Source organism: Fukomys damarensis, unplaced genomic scaffold (genome assembly GCF_012274545.1).
Source record: "Fukomys damarensis isolate Sample0158 unplaced genomic scaffold, DMR_v1.0_HiC HiC_scaffold_8, whole genome shotgun sequence".
Lineage (NCBI taxonomy): Eukaryota > Metazoa > Chordata > Mammalia > Rodentia > Bathyergidae > Fukomys > Fukomys damarensis.
The window spans coordinates 14,644,756-14,666,796 of record NW_022900920.1 but is presented as its reverse complement, the minus strand read 5'-3'; the positions used below and the strand labels follow the sequence as shown (position 1 = coordinate 14,666,796).

General features: G+C 39.6%; 1 protein-coding gene across 1 annotated transcript in view; it reads right to left on the bottom strand.

Moving 5' to 3' along the window:
* Cpxm2 (carboxypeptidase X, M14 family member 2) overlaps positions 1–22,041 on the bottom strand; it is a gene marked incomplete at its 5' end in the record, with an annotated part of 145,326 nt that overhangs the window by 85,302 nt on the left and 37,983 nt on the right. The window contains one exon of the mRNA XM_010635369.3: positions 5,731–5,870. Coding sequence (XP_010633671.1) covers positions 5,731–5,870 — 140 coding nt within the window. The remainder of the gene's footprint in view (positions 1–5,730; positions 5,871–22,041) is intronic.

Here is a 22,041-nt window from a genome sequence, read left to right as displayed (position 1 = left end):
AAAATGATTCAACAAAAGGCCAAGAACATGTCAATAATAAGTCAGTACATATCAGTTATAACCAGCAATGTCAATGGCCTCAGCTCACCAATCAAGAGAAATAGACTGGCAAAATGGAATAAGAAGCAAAATCCAACAATATGTTGTATACAAGAAACACACCTAGTGCAAAACAAAGCCCATAGACTGAAAGTGAAAAGATAGACAACAATTCTCCATGTGACACGAGCCCAGAAAAAAACATGGGTAGCAATCTTATTTGCAGACAAAGCAAATTTCAAACCAAAACTGATTCTAGTGTTATTGATGTACGACGGTACTGTATCATACCTCTGTGAATGTAAAATATCTTTTACCTGCTTTATGATACATAGTAGTGACCATGCTTTATCAGAGCTACATTTAATGATATTACTCTAGAATGTTCTCTTTCCAGATGACGATTAAGATGCTAATTAAAAAAATGGTGCCAGGTACCACAACAGCAACAGAACTTTGCTGTTTTCTGGTTATTATTGTTTTCTTTGTTTTTTTTGTTTTGTTTTTTTTAATGGAATGTGCTGAATGTCTATAATTTTGTTCAGATGACTGCAGAACCTGGAAAAGCTGTTGCTGCTATCGATGTATAACATACTGCTATTATTAGTCTTTTTATATAAATATAAATATGTACATACATATATATATATAAATTTAATTTTGGGAAACTTTAACGGTGCTGCCAACTTTGGAAAAAGTCATCCCAATTTACTATGTTGACTTGGCATTGTACAGAAATGGACAGCCATATTGGTCTTGAAATGTTAATTTTTTTATTTTTATTTTTCCATGTGTACAGGGGTAATGCATTGTACTAAATATGTAAGGTCATATCCACGTGGGTTTTATTACAGAAACTAATAAAATATTCTCTAAATAATGAAAAAAAGAATAAGATAAGACTACAAGAGCAAGAAGCTATTTAAATATGTTAAGAGACCATTTTCATCTTAAGAATTAAGGATTTATTTTAATTTTACATCATTGCCTTTTCTCTTTTACTTTCCTTTTTAGTTTTATTTTAGGATTCCCTATTTTTAATGGTCATACAGAGATTTCTTTAACTGAAATACTGAATAGTTTCTTTGGTGTGAAAAACTATAATAGTGCACAGGATCCTAATGAGACAATTAATAATGTGAAATAGGAAGTAAAGGGTAAAGGTGTAGTGAAAGTGGGAAGGGTGGGAGAAAGGTAATAAGGGAGAGGAAAAAAATATGAGAAACTGAAAAATTGAAAATAAAGTGTTTGTAAATGGGGAGGGGAGAAGGGGGTGAAGGGAGGGCAGGGACAAGGGGAAAAAATGAGAATCAAGACCTATTATGTAAAGGTACAGGATCCCAATGATGAATGTAACTGTATTGTATGCCTAGATTGTACCAATAAACTCAATAAAAAAGGGAAAAAAAACAATTACAAAAGTCCTATAAACCAAAATTATGAATACTATTTATTAATACTACTCTTAACATATGTGATAACACCAACTGTTTGTAAAGTGGTTTGGCATATCAACAACTCTCAAGAAGCTGTTTTAAACAGCACCATCTACTTGGCAAAATTCCAGGGGCCAACAACCCCTTTCCCTTCCATGCCTAAAACATAACCAACCGAAATGCAGCAGCACTCTGAGAATGGACTGTGTTCCACATGCCTACTTAGAAAAATCAAGCCTGAACTCCAGCTGTTGCGTTACTTGTCTTGGTTTGAATTCCAAACTGTCTGTGGCCTGCAGAATTTGGGGAGAAGCAGTGGGTATATGGGGGAAGGGGCAGGAATGTAATCTGAATAAAGACACCTCAAGGTGCTTTTTACAGAGACACTTAGATGAATTTTTTCCCCCAAAGAAAAGGGAGAAAGACAAACCAGGCAAGCAATGCCCACCCCCCAACCTGTCCCAAGATCCACCAGAGCAGCTACTCCTATTTGTCTTTTTTAATGTTTCCAAGAAAGATTCTATTTGAGTGAAGGACCCATGGCTAAAAATAAAGCTGCAAATCTGCTCTTGTCAATAAACCTCAAGAGGTTCCGAGGGAAGAAGCATCTACCGAGCATTTACATGCTGCCTAATTTTAAAACATTATAATTGCATATAACACTCACTCTATGAGATAGAAAATAGTATTCCATTTTAGAAAATAGGAAACTGATGTTCAGAGAGGGAAAACTTCATATCCAGCTAGAGTCATGACATGATTCCAAAGCTTTAAATTCTATGAGCCAGCCACTTCTAGAAGTCTCCATTATTTCCTCAACTTTCTCTTTTTGAGTCTCTTCCCCTCCTCCTCTTACATTTTAAACCTGCTCTCAGTTATTTACAGTCACAGATTAACTCACTCCCATTCAGTGGGAATGAAGCTTTTTGTCGATTTAATAAATAATTATATTCATTCATTGGAGTGCTTTTATTTATAGATGTCTGGTACTGGACCCAGTGCCAGGGATACAAACCATTAGGACATTGCCTCTGTCATCAAAGGCTTCATTAAGTAGTGGAGAGAAATGCAGAGACCAATAAATAGGAACATTTAAAATGATACTGTGCTATCTTTACTGGGAACAGGCCAGAGGATGAGAGAAAGGGTGACAAATACTGTCTTCTCTACCATTAGTACTTAATAAACCTATTGTTGACATGTTTGGGGGCCACACTGGAATAGGTCCCACGCCCTCCATCATTATTCTTGCCTCTGAGAGAAATGGGCTCAGTTACCAAAATGGACCAGTTACACTTCCTCTGCAGTCCTTAGTGGAGACAGCTTTATGCCATGAGGCAAGACACACTGACATGTATCTTCTTTTCATTATCTCCACAGAATAATTTGACTTGAAATATATTTAGACATTAAAAAAAAAATCTAACTCTGTAAAGTAATTCTATCACATGTTCTACCTCAGATATTCCGGATCTAGCTAAGCCAAGGAGATATACTGTCTAATTTATTGATCCCTTCAAACTCTCTTGTGTCTCTAGCTGAAATGTAATATAAACATTATGTCTACCTTGCTTTTGTTTTCTAACACAATAATAATCCAACTACTGGATCTCAAATAACAGTGACCAGATGGACTAATACCAAGCATGGATAACCTCAAACCATTCTTTACTTCCATGTTTCCATTTTCCTCTAGCAATGCAACTTCTCCACTGTTTACCCCTAAAAATATTTTTTGCCTTTCAGAATGTAAACAGTAAAACAATGATGAAGGTAGTAAGCCATTGATGAGAGCATAACACATATCATGGGGCAAACACTGGCACATATGAACATATACATAATGCAACTGAAAAGCAGAGCAAATAAAATACAGTCCACAAAGCAGCACAAATAGACATCCAAGGGCTGTCAAAATGCAAAGATTATCCCAGGTCTGGAAGTTTATTTGAAGGAAGTAATCCAAATGAAAAAAGTACAAAAATGCTCCTTATAATGTGATATGTGATGACAAAAAGATAGGGACCTGTGATGGAGGCATGGCTAAGTAAATTACAGACCTTTAAAAATGATCATTACAAAGCCTATCACAGTATAAAAGATGTTACTGATATATTAAGTTAAAAATAACATAATTGCATATGTCATATGCTTCCAGTATGTAAAAGATCTGTTTGTATCAAGGCAGTAGAATTGCACTTAATGTTTTAAAATGCTGCTGGATGTTAAGTTCAGAAAGAAAACAGGTGGCACACAGCCTGACAGCTGTCACTATTTAAGAAGGTCCCTTTTGCAGGGACAATGGCAGGTGGTTAAATGTGAGTACAGATGCCAGGTTCTTAACTCTTATCCCAGTTCATCTACTCACATTCACCTCTCCAGAAATTAATCTTAGCAAGTTATAGTATGATTTTATATGATTACTAGCAAGTATCTAGCAAATATTGAAAGATGCCAAGCAATGGAATGGGTAGTACATAAGAGGGGGGAGGGAGGAGGACAGAAGGGGTCACTTTGGCTGACCCCAGTCTGTGTGCGCCAGTGTCCATAAGCTTGAGCCACACAATGGTCCTCCAGAGTTGGAACCTGGCCTCCATCTCCTTAATCAGCCCTGGGCTGATGTAGAGAGAGTGAGGTCGTTAGGCCCCCTTGCCTACCCAGAGTCCCTATTTGATCTACCTGTCAGTGTCTGTATGTGTGGGAACACACACATACACACAATGGGACTTAAAATGACGGTGAATGTTTACATTTAAAATATTATAGTAAAAGACATATTGCCTTTCATCGCCCTCAAAATACTCCTGCTTACTTAAAATACACTTCTCCCTTCATGCTTGCCACTTTCTGAAGCAGTTCTGGAACTTGTCTTTCATGAGTGTCTTCAGTTGTGCTGTTGAAGCTGCTTTGGGGTCCTGAATTGATATAAAATGTTTATTTTCATGGCCATTTTGACTCAAAGGAAGAGCCAGAAGTTGAGCAGTGATAGTGAATAAGGTGGATGAGGACGCATCATGTTTTTACAAAGCTGCCTTTTCATTGGAAAAGTAAGAGCATTCTTGGCATTTTTTTAATCACTCTTCATAGAGACACCCACAGAAGCAGACTTCTAGAACTGCTTCAGAAAGCAGCAAGACCGATGGGATACATGTGTTTGAAGCGAGCGGACATATCTGGAGATAAATTAGTGACAACACTCAATGTTTTTGTAATCAATTTTTTAAGAGGTAAACATTCACCATATATTTTGATCTCTACTTTTTTTTACTCTCATAAAATATACATAACACAAAATATATTGTTTTAATCATTTTTTAAGTGTGCAGCTCTGTGGCTTGAAGTACATTCACACTGATTCGCAACCATCACCACTGTCAATCTGCAGCACTTCTCATCGTGCCAAACCGCAGTTCGATTCCCACTGAACTCTAACTCCCTATCCTTGCTACTGTCAGCCCTTGGAAACCACCACTCCATTTTCTGTCTCCATGAATGTGACTGCTCTTCATCCTCATGGCAGTGGGGCCAGACAGTATTTGTCCTTTTGTGACTGGCTTGTTGCATTAGCATAATGTCCCTAATGTTCATCCACGCGTAATGTGTGTCAAATTTTCCTTGCTCTCTAAGCTGAATCATGCTCCACTGTAGGCAGTTACCATGAGATGGAACATCCTCAGGGGCTGCAGCCAGCTCTCTTGGGACTGCCATCCAAATTTACTGCTTACTGACAGCCCTGACCCTGAGATCCCTTCTGGGAAATGGCCTTCTACCTCACTCTCAGCCTCGTGTTGGGCCACCCACCCCTCACTTGCACTACCTCTCTTGTGGTCATTCACGTGCGAACCTGCCAAGGTTTCTCGTCCTCCTTCTCAGAACCTAGATGGCTCAGACCCTCTACCCCATGACTGTGCTCACGTTTGTCCAAAGTTCCTAGCTCAGGTTGTGTTCTAGTCTACCTGTCAGGCTCTCCACTTCTCACCATGGCTGCAAGATGGCAGCCACTTGCCTAAACTGCTATGTTCTGATGACACCTTGGCCCACACCATCCTGCCTTCCAGGTGGATCCCGTTCTCTGTCCTGTACATGGAGAGCTATCTTTTCAAGAGATAAACCTTCAGTCTTGTCCACGTTCCAGTTTTCTTTCTTTGTATTTTCCCCCACCAGACACTTCTCTGCAACTTCCCCGTAACTACCCAAACCCTGAATACTAGACAGAAGAAATGAGCCCAGGAGGCACAGCTGTGTGCACACTTACAGCCAGAGTGAGTTCCTTCCTTGGGTGATGACCCCTGTGAATCTGGTCAGGCGCCTGGCATCCACCTCAATCCACTGATGGAGGTCGTTCCTGCCTGCACACCATGCCCCGTCATAAAAGTCATTTTCATTAATGCCTGCCTGGAAAGAAAACAGGGGTGTTCTTCAGAAAGAGCGAATTTTTTAAAAATCAATAAAAATCTTTTACTGAGCCTGAGAGGAAAGAAAGGAGGATAAGAGAAGAAAATGAGAAAGGGGATAAATAAAACAACCACTGTCCTCTAAACTCCTTATTCCAAATCAGAAAAGGGAGTTGCTTAGTATTAACAAGTTAACATCTTAATATACATCCTTTTCTCCCAGTGTGAAAAGTGAAACTTAATAAGTTCTCCTATTGCTCATTCATCCAACACACAAAAAATATCTCCTACGCACCTGCCCACACACGCCAGGTGCTGCGGAATCAAAGGTAAATTGCTCCCTCCCAGAACCTTGCCAGCCAGGAAGGAAGAAAAATGTGAAAACAGATGAGCTGGAGCACAGTGAGGCAGGCTATTCCAGGAGCATGAGCAAATCACTGTGGGAGCATTTAAGGTTAGCTGAGTCTCAGAAAGACTGGTAGGCAGGTAGTTAGACATAGTGGGCACAAGGGACAAAGCAGGGTGGGGTGGGTAGTCAAAATAGCATGTTTTGCCAGTTACAGTTGAGTAAAGAAAAGGTGACTTACATGTATAATACATTTGACATTTGTTAGATCTGAGTCTCAAAGCAATCCCATAGAACACAATGACATCTTAAGATTATGCATCATGCACATTCTGTCCAATATCTGCCCACCTGGCCATCTATTTCCAAAATGAGGCATACAGTACTCCTGGGTGCTGTGGACTATAGCTGCTGTTATCAGAAAGGGGAGCATCCTTTCAAGACCCTCCCACTTTGGGCTGAGACCTGATTTAGATACTTATATGATTAATGGTCCGAGGGAACACTGATTACCTGAGAACAAGGAGGACATTTTTGAGATACCAACATTCTAAAATAACTCTTAAAAGAAATGTCAGTAAGCATACACATTGTATTTAAAAAGTGATAATCATCATAGTTTCCCAAACCCCGAATGTAACTTGTGCGAACATAAAAAGGTATTCAAACTCACACTCAGGCTAAGTTTCTGTGACTGTCCATCCCGAGGCATAACTCTTTCTGTATCTACTTTGCAATAAACTCTACCTGTACTTCTGCATGGCTCCAAATGTGTCTTGATTGATACCTTTCCTCAAAGGCACCAAGAACTGAGGACCAAGGAAGTTAGAGGCTGTTTCCTTGCTGCATCACATCCTGGCTTTCTCATGACAGATACCACAAGGAGTGATATTTGAGCTAGATGCTAAATAGTAAGTATTTACCTCCTGAATATTTGTCTATTAGTATTTAATTCATTTGATGAATTATCAGTTTCTAGTACCACCAAAAATTCTTTTGCTCTGAATTTCCAGGACAGGTAAAGTTTCTGCTCTGAAAATTTTCCTATGTTATCACCACCTGAAGAGATGATTCTTTGACCTACAAAACAATACATTACAGAAATAAAAGACATTTGAGCCAAATGAAGCACCCTAGTCTACTAATATCCTGTCTGCATTAATCTTATTTTTCCATGACTATTTCACCAAGATATAATCAGATAAGAAAATGTCAGAATGATAGGTTAACCCATCTTTCATACGTCTGAGCACATCTCTGCTCAGATTTTGGAGACAGCTTGACTTTTAACGGGCAACAGAAAAAAGAAATTCAGATTGCAGTTATAAGAGCTGAACAACTCAACCAAGGACTCCATTAGCAGAACTCTACCAATCACTACATGAGCTAATATTTGCTTTGTAGCAGGACCAAATCATAATTGTCTGTGCACTCTCAGTCCGCTCCTAAGACCATTCTCAATGAATTCTGAAGGCAAACACTAGAATGTGAACATAGCATGGTCACTGAAAAGAACTATAATCTCAGATGAAGATGAATTTAAAAAGCTATTAGTAACTGGGCATGGTAGCACATGCCTGCAGTTCAGCTCTCCAAAGCGTGAGGCAGGAGGATGATAAATTCAAGGCCAGCCTGGGAGCTATAGTGAGACCCTTTCCAAAATGAAAACAAAATAAAAACAAACAAAAAGTTCTTAGTTAACACTCACGAGAACCCCACTCTCAACCACTACATCTGTGTCTAAAGGCCTACAACAGGGGTCCCCAAATCCCAGGCCATGGACAAGTACAGGTCAAAGGCCTGTTAAGAAGTGGGCCGCGCAGCAGGAAATGAAGAACTGGCAAGAAGATGAGAGAAGCTTCATCTGTATTTACAGCTTCTCCCCATCCCTCATTCCACCTCCTGTCTCCTGTCAGGACACGAATGGCGTTAGATTCTTATAGGAACAGGAACCCTACTGTGAACTGTACATATGAGGGAACCTGGTTCATGCTCCTTTGAATCACTCCAAAACCTACCCTCCTCCTCCCTCCCCTTCTTCTACGCAAAGGTTGTCTTCCACAACACCTGGTGCCAAAAAGGCTGGGTACAGCTGTCCTAAGAGGTGTCTATAACAAGAGCCTGGAGGTTTTTGCAGGTTCTGCCTACTAAAAATCATCCCAAAAAGGGTTGAATTTAGCAAGTGTGCATTACCAGTGCTTCTATTTGTTTTGATACAAGCTAATTCTTAAAAGGAGATGGTACCTCTCCATGTGGCACATCTCAGTTTCCAACCCTGCCAGACAGCAAACAGGTCATGAATCCAGTCAGAGGGCTATAATTATATCACCACTTCCTTTCTGCACTTGAAGGCAATTATCCTCCTAATGACAGAGATCTGCAACACATTAATGACCTACAATATCACAACTCATCTCCTTTCAAGAAACCATAACCTGCACTTATTTCTTGTTGTGGTTTCTTTTTCTCGTAAACAGTCAGAGACCTGTTTAGAATAGTTCCATTCATTTAGTAAAATGAGCCTTCAGTGTGTCTCTGCTCTATACCACATTCAGGCCTGGGCAAAGGGAATATGAAAGCAACACATATGTGCAGCCTACTCCTCTGGCTCTCAGAATGGACAGACAGACTGATATCCGCACATGGCGCCACTTAGAACCAGCCACCACACAGTGTGCTGGTAAAAAGCGTGCATTCTGAAGTCCCACAGCCTGACTACCAATCCCAGCAATCCCACTTGCACATGTATAAACACAGGCAAATCTGGACGTGGTGGTACACACCTATAATCCCAGCACTCTGGGAAAGTGAGGCAGGAAAATCACAAATTGGAGCACAGACTGAGCAATGCAGCAACTCAGCTATACCCTGTCTCAAAAACAATAACAGGGCTCAGGATACAGGTCAGTGAGTAAGCCCTGGGTTCAATCCCTAGTACCAGAAGAGCAACAACAATAACAATAACCATCGGCAATTAGCCTAAATGCTCTGTGCCTCAGTTCCCCCTTCTGTCAAAGTAGAAGCAATGAGTATTTCTCTCTCAGAATGTCAGCTGTGCTTACAGCAGGTCCTGGCACAGAGTGTGAATTCAGAGAAATGAAGGCTTCTAAATGTTAGTTACTGGATAGTTGAAACACTAGAAATTTAGTCAGCACTGACAAAATGTAGAAATATGCGTGGTTTAGGAATTCTTTCAAGTTTTATGAAATTCCCAACAATGATGCTACTATTCTAGCTAATTGCTGTCACATTTTCTACAACTTCAAACTTCCAGAACAGAGGTCTACAAAAATCTGAAGAAAAGAGGAGACTTGTTACCAAAGTTCTCAAGAGGAACTGCCTCCACGGGCTACTCAGCAACATCTGAAGTCCTAAGTGGAGAAAAACAGTAGTACCTGCATCCAGTGGGAAAAGGTCAGGGATGCTGCTAAAGATTCTACAAGGTTCAGGGCAACCGCCAAAACCAAGAACAGGCTGCCAAAATGCCAGTAAGTCCAAGACTGCATTCCTGAGACTAAGGTGGAGCCCACAAGGACAGAGATGCCCTGTGACTTGAAATGTCTACCCTATGGAATCATGAAACTTGGATCAGCCGTCCTCATACTATTCTGCCACCATCAACCTACCAGGACTTGAAATTAAATTTAAAGTTCCTGGTTTTGCCAGCCTGGAGATTTTGCTTCTGCTGCCAAACTCAGTTCTTTCTGAAAACACCACTGAATTAAATGCAATACACTGTCAGGGGAATGGAGAGTCCTGCCCAAAGATGACTCATTGGGAAATGACAACCACTTCAGCAAAATCAACTGCTGAATTTAAAAGGCAAGCATTTGTCAGAATTCAGTGGAAGAGAAGGAATCAGCCCCAGAGGTATCACCAAATTACAATTATAGTACCATATACAGCATTTGTAAAATGCCACCCAGAAACCAGGAAAAGACTACAATCATCATCTTTTGTTTAACAATATGGGGAAGTACTTGAAATTTTGGGAGAAATTTCCACTAAAATTTGTTGAAATTAAAGGCTGGATTCCTTAAAGTATAAATTAGTCTTGAAAATGCCACTAAGGTGCTGTGATTCTTCCCACTGCAGTAGCAAATAAATTCAGAATTAATATAATTTTCTCAAGGCAATTAAGTCATATGCATCATTTCTTTACTTTAAAAAAGTAACATATTTAACAGACTCAGTTTTGTGTAAGAAAATGTGGGAATTGTTAAGTGCATAACAAAGAGAAAACCCAACGATAATATGTTCATTATCAATCAAGTAAGTGTCTGTGTTAAGATGATGAAGCAAACATGCTAGTTTTTCTGTGTTAGTCTCTCAAAAATATGCCCCCCCACACACAAAAAAACCCACAACCTCCACCTCTGGAAAAACTGGAAGACATTTATAATCTTAAATTGCAATGCATGAAGGCAGAAATCAGATGGAGGAATCTTGAATGTCTCCGTAAGAGAAGGAAGTGTACAACTCCAAGTGGTACACCAATGAGAAACAAGACATGGAACTTGGTAGAAAACACAGAAATTAGAACTTTAGAAAAGCTCAGAACCCGCATTTCAAGGTATTTTAGAAGGTGAGGAAGAGCAAGACTGAAACAGGAAATTGCCTCCCAACATGTTTATAGATGCAAACAATTACAGCCCCACATTCTCACACCCACTCTGTAGAGAACCTGTGCAGGGAACAGGGAAAGGGAACATTTCCAGAACCTCTGCAGTGAGTCCTACTCTCCTGCGAGCCAGAACAGCACAAGGCCAATTAATTAACAAAGACAGGAAATGAGACTTAGAGAAAAAGCTGAGCTTTGGGCCTGATCGGATGCTGTTCTGGACAGCAAAGAAAAAAGACCAACCAGGAGCTTGCCACCCCTTAATTCAGTATATCAGGAGTAACAGATGACTCAGAGGGCTGTTGTGATAATCCTAGAACAATGAGGAATTCATGCAGATAAGGATCCTAGTTCAATTTAGTTATGTTGATTAGGAATTTGCCCCTTCCCAGCTGATATAATTCTGCCCTGGAGGCTTTAGCTGTGACCAGAGGCAAAAATGGAGGTATGTCTGGGCATGCCATAACCAGCCTATAGGCAGGGAAACTAGGCCTAATCAAAATGTAAATGTGAAATGATTTTCCCCAAAATTATGTAGAATTGCTCCTGACAGACCTGAAATTTCCTTCTTAAAAAACCCCAAATGGTAGAGGCTCTAGATATTGGAATGACAGGCAAGTGAGCTGTGATGGATTTGGGGGGATGTCAGCATATTGAAGAGTGAGATGCACCAACTCCCTGCCCCCACCTGTAGAAAGCACTATGTAGCCAGGCTTATAAGAGAAAAAATAAAAGCAAAATGTAATAGAAGACAACTTCAAAGAAACTGTAAGTAATATATCTAGAAAGATCTGGCATGAAAAAAGAACAAGATATCATTTTTAAAAAGAAAAACAAAGAGTAAGAAGCTCTTAAAAATAAGGAAAGCTAATTTGAAAAACAGGTGAGAAAGTTAAAGAAATCTTATCAAAAGAAACCAAACAGAACACAAAAACAGACAAAGAGAAAAATTAGAAAAATAGAGAATGAAATCCAAAAGAACTTTAAGGGAAAAAACTACCAAATAAAAACTAAGATAATTGAGCCGGGTGTGGTAGCATACACCTGTAATCCCAGCACTCGGGAGGCTGAGGCAGGAGGATCACTGAGTTCAAGACCAACCTGGGCTACATAGTGAGTTCCAGGTCAGTCTCAACTACATAGTGAGACCCTGTCTCAAAAAAAAACAAAAAAAAAACCTAAGATAATTTCCCAGATATGAAAGGCTTAAGTCACTGGAACACTAAGAATTAATTAGACTAACAAGTAAAGTAAGGTATATCATTGTTAAATATCAGAAATAAAGAGATGATTCTAATAGCTACCAAAGAGGAAACAAAAGGTAAAACAAATACATTAAAGAAAGAAATGAATAAAAATGTTACTTAGCAAAAGTATCTTAGCAAAAATATCTGAAACTAGAAGAATGGCGAGCAGGGGATTTGGCTCAGTGGTTCTGCCACCTGCCTCACAAACGCAAGGGCCTGAGTTCAATCCCTGGTACAAAAAAAAAAAAAAAAAAAGAATGGAGAAACCGTATCTTCAAAATTCTCAATTCTATTCATCCTAGAATTTTATGCTGTACAAAACTGTTAAGCATGATGACAAACTAAACATATTTGTAGATTAATTAAATCCTCAAAAAAATTATTTATTATGCACCATTACCATTAAAGCTACTAGAGGATGCATTCCACAGAAATAAACCAGATAACCATAGAGATAGTGAGCAAAATGCAAGTCGTGATTCAAGACTCTAGAGCAGAAACTGACAAAAAAATAGATGAGCTCAGGACCATGATAGAAGCCATGAAGGCCCAGCATAAGAAAGAAATGGAAAAAATAAATGCCCAAAATAGGAAAGAAATGGAATCCATAAAACATATTCAAACAGATATCCAGGAGATTAAACACTCTATTGAAAGTGTACGCAACAGAATAAAAGAATGCGAAGATAGACTCTCAGATATAGAAGATAAGATTGCAGTCAGTGACCGTGAAAAGAGAGGTCTCTTAAAAACAGTAAGAGATCATGAGAAATCAATCCAACAACTCCTAGATGATGCAAAGAAGAATAACATAAGACTGATAGGAATACATGAAGTAGCAGGAGAAAATACAAAGGACTTTAAAAAGTCTACACCTAGACATATAATAATCAAGATCCCAGAACCCCAACAGAAGAACAAAATACTACAAGCAGTAAGAGAAAAGAAACAAATCACATACAAAGGAAAGCCCATCAGAATCACAGCAGACTTTTCAACACAAATCCTTGGGGCACGGAGAGCCTGGAATGAGATATTTCAAGTACTAAAAGAGAACAACCTCCAACCTAGACTGATGTATCTTGCAAAACTCTCTTTCAAAATGGATGGGGAAATAAGACACTTCCACGACAAAGAACACCTGAGAAACTACATGAATACCAAACCAGCACTACAAGCAATTCTAAACAAGATCCTAGAAAAAGACAATGAAGGCAACAACACCATGAGGCCCAACAGAGCAAATCAAATAGGCAAGGCAAGAAATTAAAAGGAGAAGGTGAAAAAGTAAAAAGAGTCAACAAAAGGCCAATAACATGTCAATAATAAGTCAGTACATATCAGTTATAACCAGCAATGTCAATGGCCTCAACTCACCAATCAAGAGAAATAGACTGGCAAAATGGAATAAGAAGCAAAATCCAACAATATGTTGTATACAAGAAACACACCTAGTGCAAAAAGAAGCCCATAGACTGAAAGTGAAAAGATAGAAAACAATTCTCCATGTGACAGGAGCCCAGAAAAAAACAGGGGTAGCAATCTTATTTGCAGACAAAGTAAATTTCAAACCAAAACTGAATCTAGTATTATTGATGTAGGACAGTGCTGTATCATACTTCTATGAATGTAAAATATCTTTTACCTGCTTTATGATACATAGTAGGGACCATGCTTTATCAGAGTTACATTTAATGATATTACTCTAGAATGTTCTCTTTAGTGTAAGGAAAGTGGGAAGGGTGGGGGAAAGGTAATAAGGGAGAGGAAAAAAATATGAGAAACTGAAAAAATGGAAATAAAGTGTTTGTAAATGGGGAGGGGAGGAGGGGGTGAAGGGAGGGCAGGGACAAGGGGAAAAATGAGAATCAAGACCTATTATGTAAAGGTACAGAATCCCAATGATGAATGTAATTGTATTGTATACCTAGATTGTACCAATAACCTCAATAAAAAGAAAAAAAATGATAACAGAAAGTAGAGCAGCAGATTCTTCTCAAAAGAGGAGACCAAGAGATAGAAGGAACAAGGAGGAAAGGGAGGAAAAGGGGATTAAAAAAAAGGAATCATAACATATTAGTATAAGAAATATAAATATTATGTTCTACAAACATGTATTAAAAAAAAAGGGAGGGGATACACAGATGTAGCCTGTGGTTGACACAAAGCCTACTATTTTTTCTTTCATTTTCCAGGTATCAACCAGGTACCCACTAAGTGCTGGGCAGTAGACAAAGTGCTTGCTTTATGGTAAATTTAAGTAGAACTCAGTGAATTTCAAAGCCACTGGACTACAGTGCAGTCATTGATTTGCATTGCTAAATCAATCATCTTGTGTTGTCTCTATGCAGAAACATCTGGAAGCAAATTAAAAAGTCATGTATAAATGAATATAACTAGTTAGCCATTCTAAGGCATTTGACTTACAGCTGCTATTCTGCCCATGTGGCCTAGGGCTAGAGTGAAGCAGAACAAAGTGGCTGTTTTTGAGAAAAAAAATTTAGAAGCAATGGTTGAAACTTCATAGGTTACTGGCATGGTTTATATCTACATGTCCCTTAATTAAGAGCCCCATGCACTCATTGGCAGGGCTTTCAGACAGCGAATGCACTATCGTGCGGCATAGCTGAGTGGCTGTGACCTGGTAGGGGTCTACCTGCCTCCCAGGTTACCCCCGTCCCTCTGCTTCCTGGCTTCCACAAAGTGAGCATCTTTCTCTACACAAGCCCTTCTACCATGTCTTCCTGCCTGGGAGCCAGCAGACTGTGGACTAAAAACATGAGCCAAAATAAACCTCTTCTCCTTTAAATTGAGGGTGCTGGGTATTGTGAGGAGCAAAGTGGCTAAGAAGGTTACCAACAGTATACCAGCTTTTGAGTGGTTTCCTAAAAATGTTAGATGTGACATCTGACTTGTACAGTTCAGTAACTCATATGCCACAAAAATAGCCACCACGTGGTCTGAGGGTCTACCTTCCGCAAAGCTCTGTAATAAACTTTTGTGATAAACTGATAAATTTATAAAATGCCCAGGTGCAAATCAGCTGATCCTTTTGTGTCTTGTCCCAATTCAGACCTCAACCATCAGTAAAGTCAGTAAAATAGACATATTCAATGAATTTAAGGCCATTTTTAAAATTCAAACCAATTTCTTTTTTTTTTTAACGAATAATTTTACTTTTTTTTTTCCTCATTGAGTTTATTGGTACATTTTAGGTAGACAGTATGGTTACATTCATTATTGGGATCTTGTACCTTCACAAGACAGGTCTTGATTCTCATTTTTTCCCCCTGTCCCCGCCCTCCCTTCACCCTCTCCTCCCCTCCCCATTTACAAACACTTTCTTTATTAAAAATGTCCTTCTGCAGGGCGTGGTGGTGTACGCCTGTAATCCCAGCACTCAGGAGGCTGAGGCAGGAGAATCGCTGTGAGTTCAAGACGAGCCTGAGCTACATATTGAGTTCCAGGTCAGCCTCAACTACATAGCGAGACCCTGTCTCAAAAAACAACAAAAAAAAAGTCTTTCCATTGGCCAAGAAGCTACTATGGTTAACTTACAGTCTAAAAATTAAAAGCATTGAAAAATAAAATGTACTAAATCCACTGTAAACTATTTACTGATTTTTTTTTAATATGGAAAGAAATACACTAATTGAAAAAGAAACTAAAGAATGTTTTTCACAAGAACATTCGACTAAAATGGGAGAAACATTTTGGCCGCTCAAATTGTATATTCAGATAATAAGTTTAATTCTCAAAGCAATCAATTTCCTTGCCAGCAATCCACACAGGAGACTCTGCTCCCTGCACTGAAGGGTGGCAGCACCGTACAAAACAGTTCTGAAGACCAGCCAGTAGAAGTTCAATCCTGGCTTCCTTGAATACCTCCAGTTAGATCGGTCTTAAAATAGGAACAGAAATAGAATCTGCATGATAAGGCTGTTTCGATGGCTGCAAAAGTCACGTATATTTTGTTTAGAGCCTGACACAGAATAAGCACTCAATAGCTGGAAGCCATGGGGTGGGGGTACAAGCACGACTCACTTTCTGTTAGCTGTCACCTGCTGTGACCTGTGATTGAACTCACTCAAAGATGCAGTCTACATTTCCTTCTATTAATAGGTGAGTGGGGTCCATTTAGTGCACTAACAGATGCTGTCTTTCTGAATGAGTCATCAGCTTTTCTTAGATACTCTTATTTTTACTGCTTCTTTTGGCTTTTGGTTTATCTTTAACTACTGACCTATTTTCTTTGCCTCAAGTCCACGTTTCCTGGGAAAACTGTAAAGGTCCGTATCTTTTATGGATTGATTTTTGTAGCCATACCTTTTATAGAAGATACTTAATTCTGTATTGTTAGAAATCACGTATTGACTCCCTACTACAGGCAGTAATGAAATCATTATTTCTAATCCTATTGTCTCTCCTCTTGCTCCGTCATCTGATTCATTTATTACATAATCCTTACCATCCCATTTTATTTTTAATTGCAACATGGTAATTGTATGTATTTATGGAGTACAGTGTGACATTTCAAAATATGTATTTAATGTATAATGATTGGATCAGGATAATTAGAGCAGGCAGATATCATTTCATTGTATTCGGGAACAATAAAAAATCCTGCCACCTATTTTGAAATATTCAATAAACTGTTGTCAACCATAGTCATCCTACCATGCTATAGAATATTAGAATTTGTCCCTCTCATACATGGCATTCCTGTACCCACTAACAACCTTCTCCTTCTCTCCCTCTCCCTCACACCTCTCCCAGTCTCTGGTAACCACTTTTCTATTTGCTGCTTCTTCAAGGCCAATTCTTTAGCTTCCACACCTAAGACCATAAAGTAGTTGTCTTTGTGTGCCTGGCTTATTTCACTTAACATCTTCCAATTCTACCCATGTTTCTGCAAATGACAGAATTTCAATTTTGTGGCTGAATACTATTCCATTATATATACTGAATAACATATTTTCTTTATCCATTCATCCACTGATAGACACTTAGATTGTTCCATGTCTTGGCTGTTATTAACAGTGTTGCAATAAACACAAGAGTGCAGATTCTCTTAGACATACGGATTTCAATTTCTTCATATATCCACCTAATAGTGGGATTGCTAGATGCTGGTGTAGTTCTAGTTCTAGTTCTGGAGGAACCTCCCTACTGCTTTCCATAACAGCTATACTAATTTACATTCCAAACTACAGGGTCTCTTTCTCCATATCCTCACCAGCATTTGGTAATTCTTCTCTTTGATGATAACCATTCCATTGGGGGTGAGATGGTATCTCATTGTAATTTTGACTTGCATTTCCCTGACGATTAGTGACATTGAGCATTTTTTCATTTACTCTTTGGTCATTTTTATATTCTTTTTTGAGAAATATCTACTTGGGTCATTTTCCCATTTTTTAAATTTGCATTTATTCTTGCTGGAGAGTTTTTTAGATTCTTAAATATTCTGGAAATTAATCCCATTTTGGATGAGTAATTTACAAATGTTTTATCCCATTCTGTAGATTGTCTTTTCACTCTACTAATTGATTACTTTGCTGTACAGAAGCTCTTAGTTTGGTATAAAGTCACTTGTCAATTTTTGTCTTTGTTGCCCATGCCAGTAGGGTTATAGGCAAAAAAAAAAATCTTTCCCTGACCAATGTCCTGTAGCATTTACCCTGTATTTTCTTCTGTAATTTCAGTTCCGTGTTCTAAATTTAAGCTTTTAGTTCTTTTAAGTTTTCTTTAAATGGTGGGAGATAAGGAGTCCAGTCTATTTCGTCTAGATATAGGTTTCCAGTTTCCCTGGCACTGAAGAAATTTTCCTTCATTCTGTATATTCTTTCTGCCTTTAATAAAAGTCAGTTTGTTGTAAATATGTAGATCTCCTTCCAGGCTCACTATTCTATTCATTAGTCACTGTGTCTTCAACATTCATTTTTAGAAGTCTAAATCACATATACTTCTCTTCTTTGATTTACCAGCTCTTTGTGAAGTTTTATTGAAGTTTCAAGTACACACAGAAAAGTGCACAAATCCTAAGTTTGCAATGCAGCCACACTCACACCAAGATGTTCCAGGACCTCCCCGACCACACACAGGTGAAGCCTCCCAGACAGAACCACCTTCCTCCAAAGCTAACCACTGCTCAGATTACCATTGCTCTCAACTGCTTTTCCTATTTTTAAATTTTATATAAATGAAGTTTGTCCGGACTAGTCTTTCGCACCTGGCTTTTTTGTTTGTTTTGTTTTTGCTTTTTTGCTTAATGTTATATCTAGGAAATTCACCTACATAGTCAGGCAAGCAGCATTTCACTTGTTTTCATTGCTGTATAGTAAGCATCGTGTGATGCCCAAATTACTTTTCCACTGACTGAATGGACAAGTGGATTGTTTCCATTTGGGGATTATCAAGCATCTTGTTGCTATCAACATGTTTACGCACTTGTTTGCATGTGTAGATGCATTTTAGGCACAAAAAATAAATTTGTTACATCGATGGGTATAAGGATGTTGAACTTAGCAGACACTGCCAAAAAAGATTTTCAAAGTGGCTGTGCTACTTGCATTCGCAGTGCCGCAGCACTTTCTGTTACTCCACATCTCTCCAACACAGCATCCTTGTTTCCAAAGCTATTCTGGTTCCTGTGTATCATATCTCACAATAACTTTTCTCTTCTGGATGAATAATAATGGGGAACACCTTTTCTTGTTTATTGGCCAAGGCATTGTTCCACAACCATAGCACAGTTTTATTTTTGTCGCTCAAATACATCATGTCCTCCATTACCACAGGGCCTCTGCACACTCTGTTTCTTGTCCTTGAAACACTAACTGCTTGGCTCCCTTGGTCTTGGAATACTTTTCTCTCCTGTCAACACTTTGCTTGATAAACTCTTAACTTCTAGTTCGACTTAAAATCTTATCCCGAGCCCCCATCATCAGGAAAGTCTTCCAAGCTCCACTCTAAGGCAGAAAAATGGTGCTAAACTGTGTTCTCCCAGAAGATGTATTTAAATCCCAACTCCTGAAACCTCAGAATGTGGCCTCATCTAAAAGAGTGCTGTTATATATATAATCAGCTAAGACAAGGTCAGACTGGAAGGAAGTGAGTGTTCAAGCCAACATGACCAATAAACCAGGAACATCCTTGGCTGATATCTGTATCATTCCTCCAAACCTCATGCACCTCATTAGAACACTTTACTTTCAAAATATCCTCAACGCAGCCAATGGTCACCACCTCCATCACTGCTGTCTCGGCCAGAGCCAGACCCACATCTTGTCAGAGGCCAAGGTCATCTAACAAGCCTCTGTCTCACACTTGCTGTTGTAATGTCAACTCAGAGACTGGATTGATTCTTTCCATGTAAAGCCAGAGCATGTCATTCTTGTACCCCAAAACCCTCCATGGATCCCTTAATTTGACTTAAGAGTGAAATCCAAAGGCCTTCCAGAGGGCTTTCTTTTACCTCTGGGCTCATGTCTCCTTCTTCCTGAAGCTCACTGCTCCAGCTACACCAGCCTTCTGCTGCTCTTCAGGGATTCTGAGCATGCAGTCACCACAGGACCTTTGCTCATGCCATCCTTCTGCCTGAATACTCTCCCCATGACTACTTAGATCCCCACTGATCCCCTTCAAGCTGACCCTGACCTCAACAAAGCTTAACTATCATTAAATGTAGTTGTCCCTCCCCAGAGCTAGAACCCTGACCACACTGCCAGGTGTCAAATGGTTTCATCTTCCTTCTCTCCATGGCACTTAACACCTTCTAGCATACTATAAAAGCTAGGTGTTATCATATTTCCCACTCTGATTTGTCTCCCTACTAGAATGTAAACTTTAGGAGGACACTGAAGATCTCTGTTTGGTCACTGAGGTGGGCCCAGCACATACAGGTCCTCAATAAGTGTCTGCTAAATGACCAGGGACTACTCTGGTTTTGCTCATCTATGCTTCCAGGATTTACTGCACTGCCTGCCATGTGACAGGTTCCCAAGTGCAGTTTCAGTGATGCAATGAATAAATGAAAGAAGCATCTCTGTTCTTCCTCTCCTTTTCTCTCTTCTCTCTCCGCATCCTGGCTTTCTCGGCTCACACAGAGTCTGTGTTAGCACAGCCCAAGCCACATGCCCAAAGGCCACCTGCATGTGCCCCAGACATGGCCAGTTGGCCCTCCTGTGGCTGAGCACTAAACCTGAGGGCTCAGGGTTATGAGGCACTATCTGAGCGAGCACAGTGCAGTTATGACAGTGAGAGACCACTCAGGCTTCGTCACAGGATTGCTCGGGCCCTGCCAGATGCAGCCCCAGGAGGAACAGGGGTCGCTCGAGCCACTGGTCAGAGACATAAGTCCCAATGTCCTTCACTCTGGTCCACCTCGTACAGGCCAGAGTCAGCAAGGGAAGGGAAACTGGATTTATCTGCAGCCAAAAAACTTGGGTTTGGGTCTCGGCTCTGTACTTACCTGTTGTGGAATGAGGGAAGGTCAATCAGCCTCTGACTTCAGTTTCTCTGTTTCTGATACAGGACTATTCTTAGGATATGGGGAACTAAATGGAATAATAATGTCATGAAATTTCAAGAAAAGTTCACATGGCAAGTGCAGCACCATCTGGACCTGACCCGGATGATGCTATGGGTCCTTCCCGATCTTTGATTCCTAAACCCAGGGGTCTTGTTACTGTGACTACTCTTTGATCTTTGCTACAATATTCCAGTAGCTCCAGATGCTTCTGGAGAAATAAAAACAGCACAGTGTCACTACTAGGGTAAATAATCATTTTGATTTTTCAACAGAGTTGTAAATTAAAATATTCAGTCCTGCTATTTCCATAAAAATTCAAATATCTAAAATCCTACTGTTTGGTATCCAAACACTTTGTCTCAGACTGTTGCTTAAAGCCAGAGACAGAACGAAATCCCTTTATTGGAACAGGTGCAGCATTCCTTGCCTCAGAAACTATGAGGTGTGATCAAAACATACCGTCAACAATGAAATTTTTAAAAATGTATTTCAGTAAAAGACACATTCCACTAATCCTCCTCAAAATAGTCCATCTCACTTCCAAAACATGTGTCCCATCATTCTTGCCATATTTCCAAGCAGTTCTGGAAGTTCTTTCTCGTGTCTTCAGTTGTACCACTGTGGCAGCCGTGATATCCTAAATCAACTCAAAACGTTGACCTTTCATGGTCATTTTCACTTGGGAGAGGAGTCAGAAGTTCCCAAGTGCTGGGTCCAATGAATAAGACGGATATGGACACCATAACATTTTTTATTTAAAAGGAATTTCCATAAAGACAGGATCAAAAATATGTTGAATGTTTAAATTTTTAAAATTTATTACAGCAAAAGACACATCTCTTTCACTCACCCAAAATAATCCCATCATTCTTGGCAAAGTGTCTTTTACTGTAATAAGGTGTTTTTTTTTTAATTTATTATACCTCCTATCACCCTTTGTATTCCAACTGTGATTACTTTGCCCCTGTGGCACCCAGCACTTATCCCCAGGAAGGATTTATTGGCTCACAGCAATATTTTACACAGCTAGAAAACAACTGGGGATTGAGAACCCAGAAAATCAGAAAGCTCTAGAGGAACAGGGTCAAAGACTCAGTAAAGCATACAAAGTCAAGCATAAAACATGCAGGAGAGAACCAGTCCCAGGTACGTCCTGCCTAGAGAAACAGGATCTCCTTGCTGGGAAAGTGGGGCCTCAGGTACAGCAGGACAAAAGGGCACAGGGAGACAGGCATGAGGGATGAGCTCAGGTACGTAAGCTTCCACATCAGAATAAAGCTGCTGGTTCAATATTCTTGAACCTGAGTTCCCATCTTGGGGTGGGGACACAGGAAGTCATGGGCATCCTCAAGGCTTACACCTCATTTCAGACAAAGAGGATCAGACCACTGGAACTTGAGCCTACCTATCAATGTCTAAGGCTCT